Source organism: Phasianus colchicus, chromosome 1 (assembly GCF_987193195.1).
Source record: "Phasianus colchicus chromosome 1, bPhaCol1.hap1.1, whole genome shotgun sequence".
Taxonomy (NCBI): Eukaryota; Metazoa; Chordata; class Aves; order Galliformes; family Phasianidae; genus Phasianus; species Phasianus colchicus.
The window spans coordinates 27,923,949-27,940,735 of record NC_143436.1 but is presented as its reverse complement, the minus strand read 5'-3'; the positions used below and the strand labels follow the sequence as shown (position 1 = coordinate 27,940,735).

Sequence of the window (16,787 nt, the reverse complement as noted above, 5' to 3'; positions counted from 1 at the left end):
CCTTCCTTACCACGATTACACTAGACAGCAACATCTGGTTTCTCTTGATAGTAAAATGTTCATCACTTTCACATTCTTAATAGAATCACAGAACTATTAAGATTAAGATCGGAAAAGATCTCTAAGATCATCTAGTCCAACCATACTGGAAGAGCAGGAACAATGGCAAAGGGACATTGTTTTATATCTGAGTTATTCTCCTCAGCATAGTGATGCCCTCTACTGCATCATGAGCTAATCCCTGTGTGGTCATGTTCAAGTCACTAGAAAGACATAAACAGCAGCCATCTTCCTCCCACTTTCACTGTGTGTTTTCATTTGATAAAGATAATTCCAATATAAGCAGTGAATTGCAAGCATGCAGCATTTTAGAGATGTCCAGAGTTGCTTATAATTTGTCTCTGAAAACAGAAGACATTCAAAGAAAAGAAGTGGGGGGGGGGGGGGGGGGGGGGAAGTTAACGTGGGAGTTGAGAGATTTAAATTTGTTTTCTGATTCAGACAAAATAAACAAAAAGCTGGACAAAAACAGAATGTGTCACACCCACTGTGGTTACTACAGTGTATCCAAACTAGGTGTGTGCATCTTCTTGGCTCCCAACTGTACCTATCAAAACCAACCCAGCCACATCTTCAGACTGATCAGGTCTGCAGCACTTGTTTTTGTTAAAGACTACATAATCACTGCGGATCTTAGACCTAAAATACTGTTTCACATTTTCTGTGTACATACCACAGCCCTGTCACTTACGTCTAAACAAGTCTGTTTTCATGCAGACTGTGTGAAGACAGTCTAATACTGCTTAGATTAAATTACCCATGGAAGGAAAGAAAAAAAGAGGAGAAGTCTTACGGTAACTGACTCCATACATTCCCTAAACTTTCTGGTTTTAATCATTTTCCTTCACCTACCTTGGAACACTGTCATCCTCCATTTTAGATTAATACCCTCTCTAAGCTCTCCTCTTGAGAGGTGTTAATGTATGGACTCTAATCTAACCCAACTGAAAAACTAATGATAAATAAGTATTTTCAGTTTTCTTGAACTGGAAATGAACTTGAGCAGATACTTTGAAATGAGCCAAAAAGTCTTGTTATAATTCAGTTGAACCAGAACCGAAACAAATATACTGATGCTGTGAGACATTTTGCAATTTAGATTACTACATCTTCAGCATTTAGACCTAAAAAAAAAAAAAATGCTCTCCCAGTTTTTCACCATATCTTGTTTAACTTCCCTCAGTTTAAATGTAATTCAAAAATATAAAAGAAATTAAAAACTGTATTTCATACTAATATGAATTCTTACAGAGTTAAGAGTTATTTCAGATTCCCTGATGTATTTTGCAAGAGGATGTATTTAGACTTAATTCTATAACTAGAGACTCTCCCTTAATGACTTATTTTAAAGTTAGAATACTGTCAATACATACTGAAACATTCTTACCTGTTATTATCTTTACTCAGACTATGAAAGATCAATGAATAATTACAAGAAATGTCTGCTTTAGCATATTGTGCTGTTGTTTATCATCACTCATCCAGTCTCTCTACCCACTTTTGCTTTTGAAATGATATTTAGAAATTCTATATTTTTTCAACTCATCAGCATTGCAGATTATTATGTTTGCAATTCACAATCATTATATGCATTAGACTAACAACAAACCTGGGTTTCGTATTCACAGATCTGAATGTTGTAATTTAAGCAATGACAACAGAGGTAAAATTTAATATTTAATGAAGAAGAATGGTTAAGAAGCCACATAAACAAAAATATTGTGTGCTTAACAGCATTAAAGAATGCACAGCTTGGAATCTTGAAGAGGAATAACACATCTCCTATTATAACACACCAGAAATGAGTGAAATCTTCCACTTAGGGAGAATAGAGTTCTAAGAAACAGCAAAGAAGACAGAGTTCAGTTAGTTATTTTTCACTCTGTGACAATCATTTATTTCAATCAGTGGGATAACTTCAGTGGGGAACCTTAGGAACTTCAGCACGATAGATTTAGCTATTGGATTTCAGTGGCACATTGTTTATTAAAATATATTAAATGTTTAACAAGAAGTTGTGGAAGAAAATAAAAAATAATATTATTAAAATAAATAAAATTCTATACATCAATCAAGAAATCAACAAGTGAAATTACACAGATAGTTACAAATCCCTGGCAATAAAAAAAAAATCAATTAAACACCATTTTGTTGAATTCTCATGCCTAATTTTCAAAATGTCCCATTTGTGCACTACCTGCACTCTGTGCAATTATGAAACATTTCTTGTTTTTCGGAATTTAAAACTAGAAGTCAGAGAATGTTCTGTGATATAACAGATTTAGCCTTTCCCAATTATAGCTTTATACAAGAAGTACAGCCAGACTTTACAGATGACATCCACCACTATAAAATGTTTTTATTCCTCATATTTTCAGCAAAAAAAGATTCACAACTGTTCTAAGCATTACTTTCCTATACTGATATTAGCATCTAATACAGCTAATGGAACTGAATGAACCACTGTAAAATAAACACATTACTCACATACTGTTGAAGAGCTCTCGGTACGTTTCGTCACCTTTACCTTCCGACATGAGGCTGTCCAGTTTGTCAATCAATTTTGCTTCCACCTGCAACATATAAGTGTGGTGTAAACAGCTTCTCTTCCCTTTAATGATGATTTTAATAGTAGATTATTTTTTTAATGTATGGGACTTTGCTAAATGTATATTTCAAAATTACTGGTCAATCATGTAAATCTGATAAGTCACTTCATGTCTTTGAAGCTGTTATTCCCAAGGTTTTGGGTTTTTCTCTTTTTTTTTTTTTTTTGGTGATTTTTTTTTTTTTTTTTTTCCTGGAGGGAGGGAACTAATTTAAATTGAGCAACGTGACTTTAAAACTACAGGCTGAGTAGCATTTGCTGCTGCTAAGGCAGCTATCTATTTATGGAGTCAGACAAAAAGCACACAGCCCAAATAAATTGCCTGAATTCTCACTGTGGGTTGTAAGCACAAGCCATGCTCTTAGACTTCAATAAAAATTTCATCATTTCTAACCTGTATCACACTCTCTACAGACTAATTTTTATAAATGCCTGCATGGTTCAGAACGTTTTGAGGCTCAGACTTACTTTCCCAACCTTTCTTACCTGCCAATGTATTTGGCTAGAAATTCAGCTTGCTGGTTTTACATATTAACTATCAAAGAAGCTTAAAGAACATCTCAGGTGGCTAATTACTTCAACACATATTTTCAAATGTACTGATTATAAAAAATAGAGAGAGAGATGAAGCTACAATGCAGGCTAATATTTCAAATCTCATTTTTAGCTGTAATATATTAGCAACCACAAATCTAAGGGAGAAACCAAGCTGTTGTCAAGATATTTTATTAGATAATAAATCTACTACAATTTACGTTTAAACCCAAGCAGAAAACAAAGAGGTAGAACAAGTGGATTTTTTCACTTTCACTCCTTAAAAAAACTCTTCAATTGTTATCTTAATAATAAGCTTATATATTGATAGTGAAAAGCTACCTACTTACATCACATGCACTCCTCCATTCTTAATAGTTTTGTCTTTCTGATACAGCTCTTACCCTAAGCATTATGATTGCTTGAGATTAATTCAAATACTTCTGCTTTCCTTCATTTGATGCAGCATGAAGGAGGGCACTGAGAAATAGTTTGAGGCAGTCTGAAAGAAGTGAGTGGGAGCTGTAGGAGCAGATGGCACACTTAGTCTTTCCTTCCTAGCCCGTTATAAAGGTGTTCAAGCAGCAAGAAAACTTGGATCCTTACAGAATAACATTCCTTAAAGACCATCTGATCTTTTTTCATACTAACCCAAAAGGAAGCTACGTGAATCTTATCTGCTACTGTAAATTAGAGACAAAAAAACACCACAACAAAATCAGCCTTGTTGAAAAGAAGTGCCGTTCTTCACTTTGGCAAGCCATAGATTTTATCCTTCCTCTTACATCACTAACATGAAGGCAGAAGTGAATTCATTGCAGAATCTTACTAACCCTGCACAAAATCAAAAGGAAAAAAATCCCAGTAATCTCTCTCCAACAGAAGTAACAACACTATGGCCATCCTCTCTGGACTCAACCACCAATTGTTTGGACCAGCGCTCTTAAATTCCAGTCCTCTTTTATAGACAGTTTCATACTTGCTTAAAGTTGCCACTTCGCCTTTGCTCCCAGTCCATCATGTCATGGAAAATGGGAATCATTACATTCCTCAGGTCTGGTTGAGGGATCAAAGTCACTTCCAGGAAGGGGCCAATCAATGCTGGAATAAAGTGAAGCTTGTGTTCCCCTAAAATGAAAATGAACATGAACTTGAATCATGTGAATTATGAGCTAATGAACAATACAAACATTATCTAAAAATTAAAAAATACAACTCCAAATGTCTTCAGATTTTTACCTAGTGTTTCAAAGCATGGCTTATTTCTTAAATGCAAAATGTGAAGGGAAAAGCTGCAGACAACAGAAGAATACAAGGCTAGCCAGATTTTATTATGCAATACTGAGGTCAAATGTGATAGTGGGTTACTGTTATCCCAAGTCAGACTTCCAGAAGGAGAACAAAGACAAAGAACTCTGGGCATTTCACTTTTATCCCAGGAATGGTTTGGTTTCTGTGTTCTGCATTTGTGTTCATAAAATGGTTAACTATTTGATATTACATGTTCATCAAATAGACATAACTACTTTGATTTTATCTATTTTTAGTTAGTTAGTGAGTAAAGAAATGGAAGTGTATGTTGTGACTGCAGCAAAGGGAAAATGTGACTCAGCAGTTCCCAGAACAACTCCTTTAAAAATCGGTGTTAAAATACCTTCAATTAATTCAGCAGAGACTGCAAAACTTTCTTGTCGCGAAAACTAGGAATGGCATACACTAAAAACTGACCATTTTGTTTCAGTTCTCCAGGCTTAAGACTTGATCTTCATAATAGGAGAATTATAAATGTCAATATACTAGCTGTCCTAGATAGAAATTCATTTCCATAGCAGGGCTACACCAGTGGCCGGTCACACCAGTCTGACACTATTTGGTATTCTGCAAAGGAAAACTACACTCCTCTGTTGGAGTAATCCTAGGATGCTTATCCATATGAAATCAAGGTGACCACAAAAAGACCAAGACTTATGATGAATCTTACTGACAAAAGAACTGTGTAATGTTGACTACCGTAACAGCAATTATATGAAATATCCTGCCTGCATGATTTAATTAGACAAATTATCAGATGAACTTCATGGTGTCCACAACAGTCCTTGCCCCCTGCTGAAAGACATCATGACTCCCTCCTTCTAATATAGAAATTGGCAGGTTTCTGTTCAGTAGAAAACAATGTGAGGAAGGAAATGATGCACACTGAGGTTTTATCCAAGCATGAGATCCATGAGTGGGTTCCTGATAAACCAATTTATAAGTATCTATCATGCATTCAAATAAGCTAGAGTACAGATGCCTTAGAGTGAATAGTTAAGAGTAATAAATAGTAAATATTTTAAATTAGTAAAATATGCTACATAACAAATGTTAACAACACAAATAAGCAAACGTATCTCACTTTCAATACTTCTCTTCCTAGTACAGGCTGAGCAGAAAGTCTAGTTCTATTACGACTACATATCTTGTCAGGGAAAAGATTTATGGAAATGAGATGATAGATCTCAGTAACCAATGACCTTCATCTCTTTCACGAGCCCTTTAATGAATGAAACTAATGAATAATTGAAATATAAACATGACAAGCGTGGTATTCAAAGCTTCTAATTGGTTTTGATACTCTTCCCAAACATTTAATTGCATTTCCCTGAGGCTTACACTTTCAAGCAATTTTCACAGTTACTGCTTATAAATATAAAAATGCTTCTAAGTTTATATCTAAGAATATATTTTTCTCTTGTTGTCCAATGTGTCATTTATGTATCAGTTCCTGATTTGTTTATGCCTTTATGGTTTAGTGGAGCTAGGACTTTGGGGAAGATTTGATGCAAATGCAGCATCTCAAGAGAGTTTCAGAATTAAGAAATATGCATGTTACTTAAACTGTTTGGCAACAGAACTAAAATTGTGAGCATAATTATACTTCCAGGCATAAAAATTCTGCCCAAAATGAGCAGTACTTTCTCTTCTAATTTTCTTTGACAGGTTTCTTCTAATTCTCTCTGAAGAAACAGGGATAGGTTCAATACCGTATCAATGCTTACAATTGATTTAGCTACAAATGACTAGGGTTTTCTGACATTTGAAACAAGGCTTCATATAACCATAGAATCATAAACGTGGAAAAGACCTCTAAGATCATCTAATCCAACCGTACACCTACCACCAATATTTCCCCACTAAACTACGTCCCTTAGCACTACATCTACCCTTTCCATAAACACGTCTGAGGATGGTGACTCCATTACTTCCCTGGGCAACCTGTTCCAATGCCTAACCACTCTTTTGGAGAAGAAATTCTTCCTAATATCCAACCTGAACCTCTCCTGGTGCAACTTGCAGCTCTTCCCTCTAGCCCTATCACACAGGATAGGGAGCAGGAGAAGGTCAATCCCCATCTCACCACACACCCCCCCTTCATTCTCCCCTGAGCCTCCTCTTCTACAGATTGAAAAATCCCAGTTCCCTCAGCTGTTCCTCATAAAACTGGTGCTCCAGAATCTTCACAAGTTTTTTTGCCCTTCTCTGAACATGCTACAGAGCCTTGACACCTTTTTTGTTGTGAGGGACTGAAAACTGAACACAGAACTTGAGGAGCACTCACCTCGAAGTGAGCACAGTATGGGCAATCCCAACTCCTCTACTACTGGTAACTCTATTTAATAACTGAAGTAATAATATTTGCTTTTTATTTTTTGAGCTACTGAAAATGTCTTTTAACTCCTTACCTAAATTCTGCCACATGCTGAAGATTTCACATCCCATTGTTACCCGCATGTCACCATATCTAGAATATATTAGAAATAAAGCAAAACAGTGAAAGATCATTTAAGAAAATCAAGTTCCTATAGCATTCTGTGACATAGTTAAATGAAATGTCTCATTTGTAGCTCATAAAAAAAATACTTCAGAAGTGATGATTTCTTCCAACTTCTTGCTCCTCACATTGTATCCAGCTAAAACTATATTCCTAAAATCCAGTGCATTCACAATATTGTCCAAAGTACTTCTTACTTCTCAAGGCTGTATATCAGCAATGAAACTATGAAGCAGTATCTAACTTTCACAACAATACACTGTAGGTCACTCAGAATAAATAGTTTTGCTCTAACTTAAAGAAACAACTGAATGACTGAATTAACTAACACAGAAACTGGAAATCTGTGGCGGCACTGCTACAACATGGATAATTTGCTCCCACATCTGAATAAATTTAGGCACTTCCATGAAGGCTGCTATCATCTCAATACAAAGGTTTTTGTAGTGAGATACAAAATACAAAATACAAAGGGCCAGAACTAACTGTCATTCAGGAGTATTGTTACTGTGATTTTTGGTGGGACTTTTTGCAACCTCCCATATTTAACATTTTGAAAGCAATACTTACTTTTCTAAAACCTTTTTTTTCTTGGAAGGTGTGAACATCTCCAGTTGAAGACATAACTGGTTTATAAAAATTACAGCAAGAAAAAAGTAGGAATCCCATATCTACAATAAGCAGATGGCATTTGGTTACTTTATTTTCTCAGTATTACCATATTGTGACCACCCAAGTTTCAAATTTTCAAATGACATCACTTGAATAATAAATTACTCAAACTGTTTTTAACTGAATTTCATTGCACACAAGTATACTTTTCATCGGCACCAAAATACTCAGAAGAAATAAATCTATTTTACATATTTTACATCTCTTAAGTGCAGAAGTTGCAGAGTTGCAGATTTTTATGGTTATTTTTTTACATCTGCGAATCAGAAAAGTTTACTTTCTAAGTTTGGACAACTTAAAAGCTATCACATGACAGAACTTTCATTTTCTGGCCTGTTCTCCTTTATAATTTTATTTCCCAGTCTCACCAGATAACAGCTGCAGGCCTCACCGGACAAAGCTAAAGCCAGGACGTGTTCTCATATTGTAAATACACAAGTGTTTGTGAGCATGCTTTTAGAACCAGATATTGAAACTTCCACATAGAATTAAAAAAAAAACAACTGTGTAAGTAGTCTACTACAGAGACTAAAATAACAAAATGAAAAATAAAAAGAAATTAAAAAAAAAAAAAGACAAAACTAAACACAACACTCCCAATTTTTAGGCCAGTCTGGTATTTAAGAAAACATTTCATTTCTGAACATCTGGAGTTGCGGATATAGTAAAAGTTATGGGTGTTCAGAAGCTGGACCATCTGATAACAACCAGGCCACAGGACGATGCAGCAGCAGGTGCTATATCTATCTTTTGTTTGACATATTTACTCTACCTTGTAATCAAAGTTTTCATTTAAGAAGTTTTTACGAAGGGCATCTGAAAGGTACAAGACTGTAGTGATGATCACACTGGAAAGAAAAGAATAAAAGAGAGTAGTTTTCATTAAGTGGAAATTCATAAGTAATACTGAGAACCAGAATTTTTTTCAATGAAAAATAGGTGACATTACCATACAGAGTGACATTAAATACCGCATTTTAAAAATATACAAATACCTGACTGCTAACAGCATTTGTTGACAGAAAACAGCACATCAAGAAAAAGAATGGGTGTTCTATACAGAACAGTATAAAACTTATCAGAAAGACAAATCATTAATTCTGTTATGCAGATAATGCTGATATCACATTGACTTTGGGCAATTTCCTTTGAAGTTTCTTGGTCCTGAAAATACATACACAGAGATTCTCAATATAAAATATCTAGTAATTATCACATGTACAACAGTGAAAACCCTATGGAGAAGTCTTTTTAAAGACCATAGGTAAATGCAAAATTGCATGAACGCGGCCAGAAAGATCTCTTTTCTGACTGTTGCAAATGGTTGTACATTGTTCATACACTGACATCTCCCTGATTTATACTGCCCTTAGATAAATATGGGCAACCAAAATCTTTTCCTGGCGGCTGTCTCCAGATGTCAATGACAATCTTCTTTACAAGCAAGCAAACAAGATTTGCCAAGATACATGTTTGGGAATCCACAGAATCAGATCATCCTTCAGGATTACTTAGATATATTCGATTTCAATAAGTGAACCTTTAAGCTGACCTGCTGCACTCATGACTATTGACTTGTTTAGTGAAATCAAAAATCTATATAAGCCAATCTTTTTCAAAGCAGTCGGAAGTGGATGCTTATGGGAGAGGAAAAAAAATTAACAGTGAACGATCTTTTCACTGTCTCACTCATGTAGCTCACAACAACCAACGGTTTAAAGACCTCTTGCAAAAAAGACTACATCTGCAACATTTCATGTAATTGCTATCTATTGAATGTTAATACATTCAATAGTTCTTTGAATGTTTATCAACATGTATCATGTTACAATGTTAAAATTGGTTTCCCTTTCCACACTCCGTACTTCATTTTTCACTTTTTGCAATGAATCTAAGACTAAACGTCTCTTACTAAATATAGTAACAACTATATATATATATATATATATACATACTTAAGGATGTAATATTTTCAACTCCACAACAGCGAGCAATTATACATTAATCAACCCATCTAGGAGATAAATCATATCTTTCTTCAGGCATTTTTGACGGATTTCAAGTTTATAAATATAAAATGGCTATACATCATTTAGGTTATCGCTAGCTCAAACGTTCACTTCCATTTCTCAACTTCTAAAATGACTGTCTCTGTCATGCTTTACATTCTCGTTTGATGTATCTGAACACCTGGAAAAATTGAGCCTCAGACTGTAGACCACAGCTTGAGTCTCAGATTTCCCTCGGTCTAGTTATATTGTTCAAAGGTAATCTCCTTACATGCTATTTTTTCAGCATGTACATTGTATCTTAGCTTTTCTATCCAATTAGCCTTCCACGTTTAGTGCTCATCTGTACAGTTTATCCCACTCTTACAGCAACAGGGAGTTATACTGTACAGCACTTCCTGTTGCAGCATGGAAGACAAAGGGAAATGTTAGCAAAATGTTAACATAATCAAAGCTAAGAATGAATGCATGGTAAGAAAAACAATCATCTCATTCTTGTTATGGTGCATGATTTAATTCACATCCCAGGTGTTTCACAAAGTGAAAAGCGTTTGTGCATTTCAGGAAGATGTTCTGGTAAACAGGTCAGTTCATCAGAACTATTGCTACATACAATTTCAACCCACAGTGCAAAGTAATCTCCGAAAAATGGTATACGTGAGAAAATAACAAAATATCCCCAGAAAAACAATCATATTGCCAAGTTTATAGTAGGTAGAAGTATTTCTATCCTTTCTTGCCACATTCACATGGCAGGTGAAACTAAAGAGTCTTAAATACTAACTAAAGTGTCTAAAATCTGCTTAAATATATAAGAGAAATAATTAGGATAGAAATTTTAACTGTAATTTTTAGGAGACTTTCTCAGAATTTTCCTGAGATAGCAGAATAACTGCATTGCAAGTGTTTGTTGCTATAGGCAACATAGCTCCACTTTGCTTTATTTGTTAACCAGAGATATCATATGGATTAGTTGATAAAATGTACGTCTGTAGAGTGAGAGTGCATATGTAGTAGATTAAACAAACAAACAGCACAGAACGATGATGGCATTGTTTCTGACCCACAAACTGAATCCACTTGAGCTACTAAAATCAGGAAGGACAGAAAACATTGCTGTGACTTGCAAAGCATATGGATCATCTCTCTCCCACCCCTGCCCTTCCCCCCATCCCTTCCCCCCCCCCAAAAAAAAGTAGATTCTATAAAGAAAAGAATTTTTAAAATGCACAAATTAGGGACAGCAACCTGAGGACAGATGAACAGCTGAGTGATTCCAGTACAATATTCACATTCCAAGTTGCTCCCCAGCCAACAATTTCAAAATAGCACACATTTATTTAAAATCTAATGGAGTATCTATTGAGAAAACATTGAGCTTGAGACAAACTTTCCTTTCTTCCTGCCACAAATTTGTTCACTGCTTTACGTGAGAAAACATCGGCTTGTAGCTATTACATTATTCAGGGCTCATACACAGAATGCTAACCCAAGGTCTGTCAGAGTGACTTTTGTCAGAGTGACTTCTCCATCCAATTATTTCTATAGTAAGATTTTTCAGTAGTCCACAACAGTCCCTATAAGTTCAAGAATTGGTTTGGTACTTGGACTGTGCTGTGACAACTTGAATTTGTTTGGGCAGCCAATTGTAGAAAACAAAAGGTTTCTTTTTCCATTCTGGTATGGGGCAAATATAGAACACAGACTTCCCATTTTATCCTTCACTTTCAAAAATCTTTCAAAGCACAGAGATGTTCAAAAAGAATAAATTGTCTTTCATATTTCATAAATTAACAATATGAACAGAGATTCACTTCTTTGAATACACCTTCCAATGTATCTGTACACGTATGTGCACATATACTCTGTGACAGACTGTACAGTGCAGAAGAATTTTTACAGCTTCAGTTGAAAGCAATTGTTTGTATTACATACAACCAGGAATGCTGTTGGTAACACTGTGTATTACATTAAAGCAAGAATTTTTGTTCAGCGTAGGAGTCTCAAACTCCCACACCACGGGAGCTAATAGGATTCTTCAAAGCAGCCTTAATGATGAAACTAATGCTACTTTGTTGTCATGATTCCTTTATTGTGCATTCTGTTTGAATATTTTTAAATAATAATAGTAATGTCTTCCAGTTGTCATTGAATTGGATAACCAAAAGGACTTTCTATTTAAAGTCAATATGCCCAACTGTCAGCAGACGCATTTGTAATTTTATTATAAACAATACATTAGAGTAAATCTTACTCTACAGATCAATGATTTTTCTATAATCATAGTCATGCTTTCATTTGGTATGCTCAGAATTTGAAGTGAGAATTGGGAGATCTAGCATCTCTACCATTCAAGAAAATGCTCTAAGTATACACATCAGTTAGTTAATCACACAGAAATCCTTAAACAAAAACTTATTCAATAGCAAGGGAACTGAAAAATTAATTCCTTGTTACATAACATGTAGGTGCAGTATGTTACAAATATCAGACTTACTCAGCAAGTCACAGGAACCTCACTTCCCTTTCTGCTAGCCTTCTCAATTGTTAACGAAACATGGCATATCTAGAGTTTAGCTGAGTCTGTTCAGTGCTCTCAGAAGATGCCAGGCAACTAAAGCATTTGACAAGTGATTCTTCTCCTATGCTAAGGGAAAACTAAGGGAATAACCATTACCCTGTTATGTCCAGTGGAGAGAGACATTATAAAGGTGTTATGCAAAAGCTTCAGTTTTAGTCCAGCCTAACTTACTGCCTAGATCACGTAGAGAGTAGCTCTATTCCATAATGAAACAAATGAAGAAGAAATGAAGAAGGTATTTTCTTTAAAATGTATTAAAAACAATTAGTCACTCACCGCAGAGATCCCTTTTACAAATATTAGATAGCCATAAATAATCATTTTGCTTTGCTGAATGTATCCTGATTAGCTCAACAGAGATGTGCATGGTCATGTGTTTTAAACAGAGTTAATTTCTGTCTCATTGCTCAACTAGTAGAAGTTAAAAAACATTAAGGATTTGTTGCATGTATTCCTCCTTCCCCCACAGAGCACAACTCATATAAAGAACCATTTGTCTGATTTAGTGCTTTGTCTGTCTTTTTTTATATGTTACTTTGTTTCTCAAATTTTAGAAGAAGTCACATGGTGATTCTCTAATGCTAGTCATTAATGTTTTTTCATCATGGGTATTTAGACATTCAAAATTACAGACCATGAGTGCTGCATCATCATAAAGTATCCTAATTTCTGGATAGATTCAAATTTGTCTTCTTAGCTCACAGTACTTTCTCTTCTGTTTTATTTCAGACAGCATCCAAGTATCAGATGCTACATAATTAATGAAAATACTGCAACAGGAAATAAAAAATTCTAGAAGCAAGAGAGCAGCAATATTTTTTTAATATTATTATTATATATTGAAGGACTCTGATGGCTTTTAAATCTAAAAATCTTTCAGGTAAATGAAGTTCTGCATTTATAAATAAGAGACCAAATGAAAACTTTTTTCCCCCTTCAGGAAAAGCTTATTACCCGATTATATCCTTTCCAGGACTCATTTTTTTTTCCTAGGCTCAGTCAGGCTAAATCTCTTTTCCTGTAAATACCAGACAGATTGAATATTTATATGACTCTGGGGAGTGGGGAGAAAAGGCAGTGCTGCTGGTGATACAACTGCAGTGATGGGGGAAGCACCAAGATACACGCTGCCTGCAGATCGGTGCCTGCTTCTCGGGCTGGAGCCCGGGTGACAAGGCAGCTGTGTGACACAGGAAGCATGACAACGATTTTATTCCTGGGAAGAAGGAGTGAGAAAACATCCAAATTTTTAATGAATTACTTGATTATGCTCTTTAAAGGATGGGCTACACCTTATCCTCATAGACATGAAGTTCAAGAAGTTTTGCATTCAATCACAAAGTGACTTACTGGAAGTGTTCTGGCTCTGCAAGCAATGTTAGAGGAGAACAGCTCAAGTGTGCTTCTGTCCTTGGTGCAGGCAGTGCCATAACCTCTCATCCTGCCTCTGTGATCTTCCCTTCCTACTGAAAGACTATGGGTTGGGAAAATCTCAGCAAAGCAATCACTTTCATGTCTCTTTGCTTTTGAATTCCTTGGGGAAGATGAAGGAAGGCAGCCTCCAAAATGGCAGTAGGGAAACAAGTGAAAGGAAGGCATTCCCGTTCAGAAAAACTAGTCCTGAAAAAATCTGTCCACAGCTAAGGATTGAGGTGGATTTTCTCCTCTGCTCTCTCAAAAAGAAACAGAAATTAAGCCAATGATATAAAAAATGCTAATGATGATTCTTCGGTTTGCAAACAGACTTTTTAATACTCCAAACACCCAACCAACACTCTCTTTCACAACACAAAGCATAATTTCTTCCACAAAGGAGCATACACCTAGGAAATAAAATTATTAAATGCTAAATTTGTAAATACGTGCTTACATAACATTTGCTGCAAGTAAGGTTTATGCAATCACACATTAATAGGGTCAGTTTGCCAATTCCGTCTGTCTTCCATGCCCGACAGAAGTACATAGTTTGAGCCACAGTTTGACCAGAGATGGTCAAAACCAACCGACAGGGATTAATAAAAGATGTTTGATGCTAACCAGAATACAAATGCAAGCACATTCTTTTGCAGAACTTGACAACAACATCTTTAGCATATCTGAACACCACCAGTCCAAGAAACACGCATCAAGGTCATTCCTAAATCTTAGTTTTGTACATGTCAGCTGTTGCAAAGCCATCTGCCAAGCCAGCTGTTTCTGGAGTATGTAACTTCTTAGACGATATGCTTAGTCTAAGAATACCTATGTTTTTCCCTCCTTCCTGTATATCTCAATTTATATCTTAAGCATAATTACCAGATGCGCCATATCCATTCTCTGATTATTAACACTTTTTTACTGGAATTCAAATTAGGTAAGATTAGTATCACTGAACTATTTAATAAAAATGAGCAAAAATATTATTTTATCAAGTCATGATAAAGTTCAAACAAATACTGCGATGTTTTTATGTCCATGCATACACACAACATTCATCAGGATCATAATTTTGCCAAATTTAACTGCAACCATTAGATTGTTCTTAGTCGTCTGCATAGACTGTGAATTCAAATTCCTTTAGGTGCTGGTAAGTGCAATGAGACTAAAAACCAATTCAACAGGCATTGTTGTTCATGTAAATCCTAAAGTCTGGATTCCTCTGTCTGCTCAGTACAACCCCCCTCTTCTGCTGACTCCAGTGGTTAGATAATTCTGTTGACTGGTCAGCTGGCTTATCTGATCAAAACTTAAGCCTACACAGAAGGATAGCTGGTGACATTGACGAAAGAAAATTCAATTGTTTTAGACCTACTGTAATGACTTCTCAGAAATGCTGGGAACCTGCTTCTGTAAAAATAAGGCCAGAGCACAGAAAGAATGGCTCAAGTGCCATCCCAATATCTCAGACTATCAGTAGGGAACTCCTAGAGCCCCATGCTACTGTTCCCTGTGTTGATTTGTGATTTTCAATCTGTGATTTTTCTCTAAATATGCAGAAACACTGTTAATGATGTTGTAGCAGACAATTTATTCTGGAGAACAAAGAGATATCTACTAACTCAGCATTTCAACAGTCAGATTTGAAATGAACTTCTATTGAGATTTGTCATTTGCTATGTGGAAAACAAAGCTGCTGATGCTTAGCATCTTCAATCTGTAAAAGTGTTTCTGAGTTTCCAGTTATGCGTGCTTACTGAAATACAGAGTATATGATTATTGTAAATTTGTCATGTAAAATAAGTGCAGCAATTTAAAAAATTAAATCAAACCTTAAACTCAGAAATGAAAAAATGCAGCCAGCATTATAAGCCATATTTTGCTTATTTTATTATATACATACTAGAACTGTATTTATTTACATTGTGATCTTCACACACTTTTATGCAATGTCTTACTTGTTCGCAACCAATCGCATCACTGTCCAGTCTTTGGGAAACATCTCTGGTCGTATCAGTATCCGAAATACAGTGAAAATCTGTAGCAGGAAATCCTTTGGAAAGAAAAGAAGTAGTCTTATGGCTTTGATGTTTTACAAAGAGCAGTGAGCTTTAGAAATATTTTAGTCAGAGACAAAAAAAAATCATTATAGTAATAGCAAAATAGAAATGTAACCCTGAAACCCTGAACATTTATTTTCAACATAGATCTACCCCAGAATTTTTTTTTTTCATTTTTTATTCCCCAAGAAAGCTTCAAATAGCAATCAGATTCATTTTTTTCTTAAGAGGAAAATAACTTAATCTGCTACTTGAATGATAGCAATACATATGATAAAGATGCATTTGGTTTCCACCCATACACTTCCACAAATGTGATCCCAGGAACACTTTGCAAATCAAAAAAGCACTTTACAAACACCACAGAATTCTGAATACCTCCTTAATCATGTCAGGTTTTCATCACATTCAAGACTTATTCTAAAAGAGGCATTATTTGGTGGGAAAGAAAGAGAATATAAGGACAACTGTAACACTGGGTTTGCAAATACTGGTAAAGTCAACAGCTGTGTTCAGACCCCTGAACTGTTACTGCAGCTGCCTGCCTCTATGCAGATCACTTAACCTCTCTGCCTCTTCTGTTCAATCTATAAAAATATTGAATGTATGTGAGCTATTCTGAAGTTAGAAAGCACTGTTTACGAGCTTAGTGTTATCATCTCCTGTCATTTAACTCACTAGTAAACAGCTAAATTAAACTATTCTTCTCAGAACAAGGTTTTTCAGATTTCCCTTTGATAAGTAAAACTATAAATAGAGCAATATTTCTAATGGTTGATCTCGATTGTGTATAATATCACCTACAAATTTTTAGTAAGTCAAATGGAGCTTTTGATATCAGGAGAAGAATGAGGCAAGTGATACAATTCACCTAACAGAACCAGTGTTGCACCTGACCTTGAAATGTTTCATATTGATTCTGCTAACATCACTTGCAGAGACAGACCTTGAAACATGATGAGATGAAGACACAACCAGAGGATATCAAATAATTCTGAACACCAGAATATATTCTCAAGTACATTTACCAAAGTGT

General features: G+C 35.4%; 1 protein-coding gene across 3 annotated transcripts in view; it reads right to left on the bottom strand.

Moving 5' to 3' along the window:
* Positions 1-16,787, bottom strand: part of DOCK4 (dedicator of cytokinesis 4) — a 238,527-nt gene that overhangs the window by 39,818 nt on the left and 181,922 nt on the right. For all 3 annotated transcript variants that reach the window (XM_090137617.1, XM_090137623.1, XM_090137630.1), the window contains exons 27-32: positions 15,650-15,744; positions 8,458-8,533; positions 7,584-7,684; positions 6,925-6,983; positions 4,182-4,330; positions 2,548-2,633 (exon numbers count right to left, since the gene is read on the bottom strand). In XM_090137617.1, coding sequence (XP_089993743.1) covers positions 2,548-2,633; positions 4,182-4,330; positions 6,925-6,983; positions 7,584-7,684; positions 8,458-8,533; positions 15,650-15,744 — 566 coding nt within the window. The remainder of the gene's footprint in view (positions 1-2,547; positions 2,634-4,181; positions 4,331-6,924; positions 6,984-7,583; positions 7,685-8,457; positions 8,534-15,649; positions 15,745-16,787) is intronic.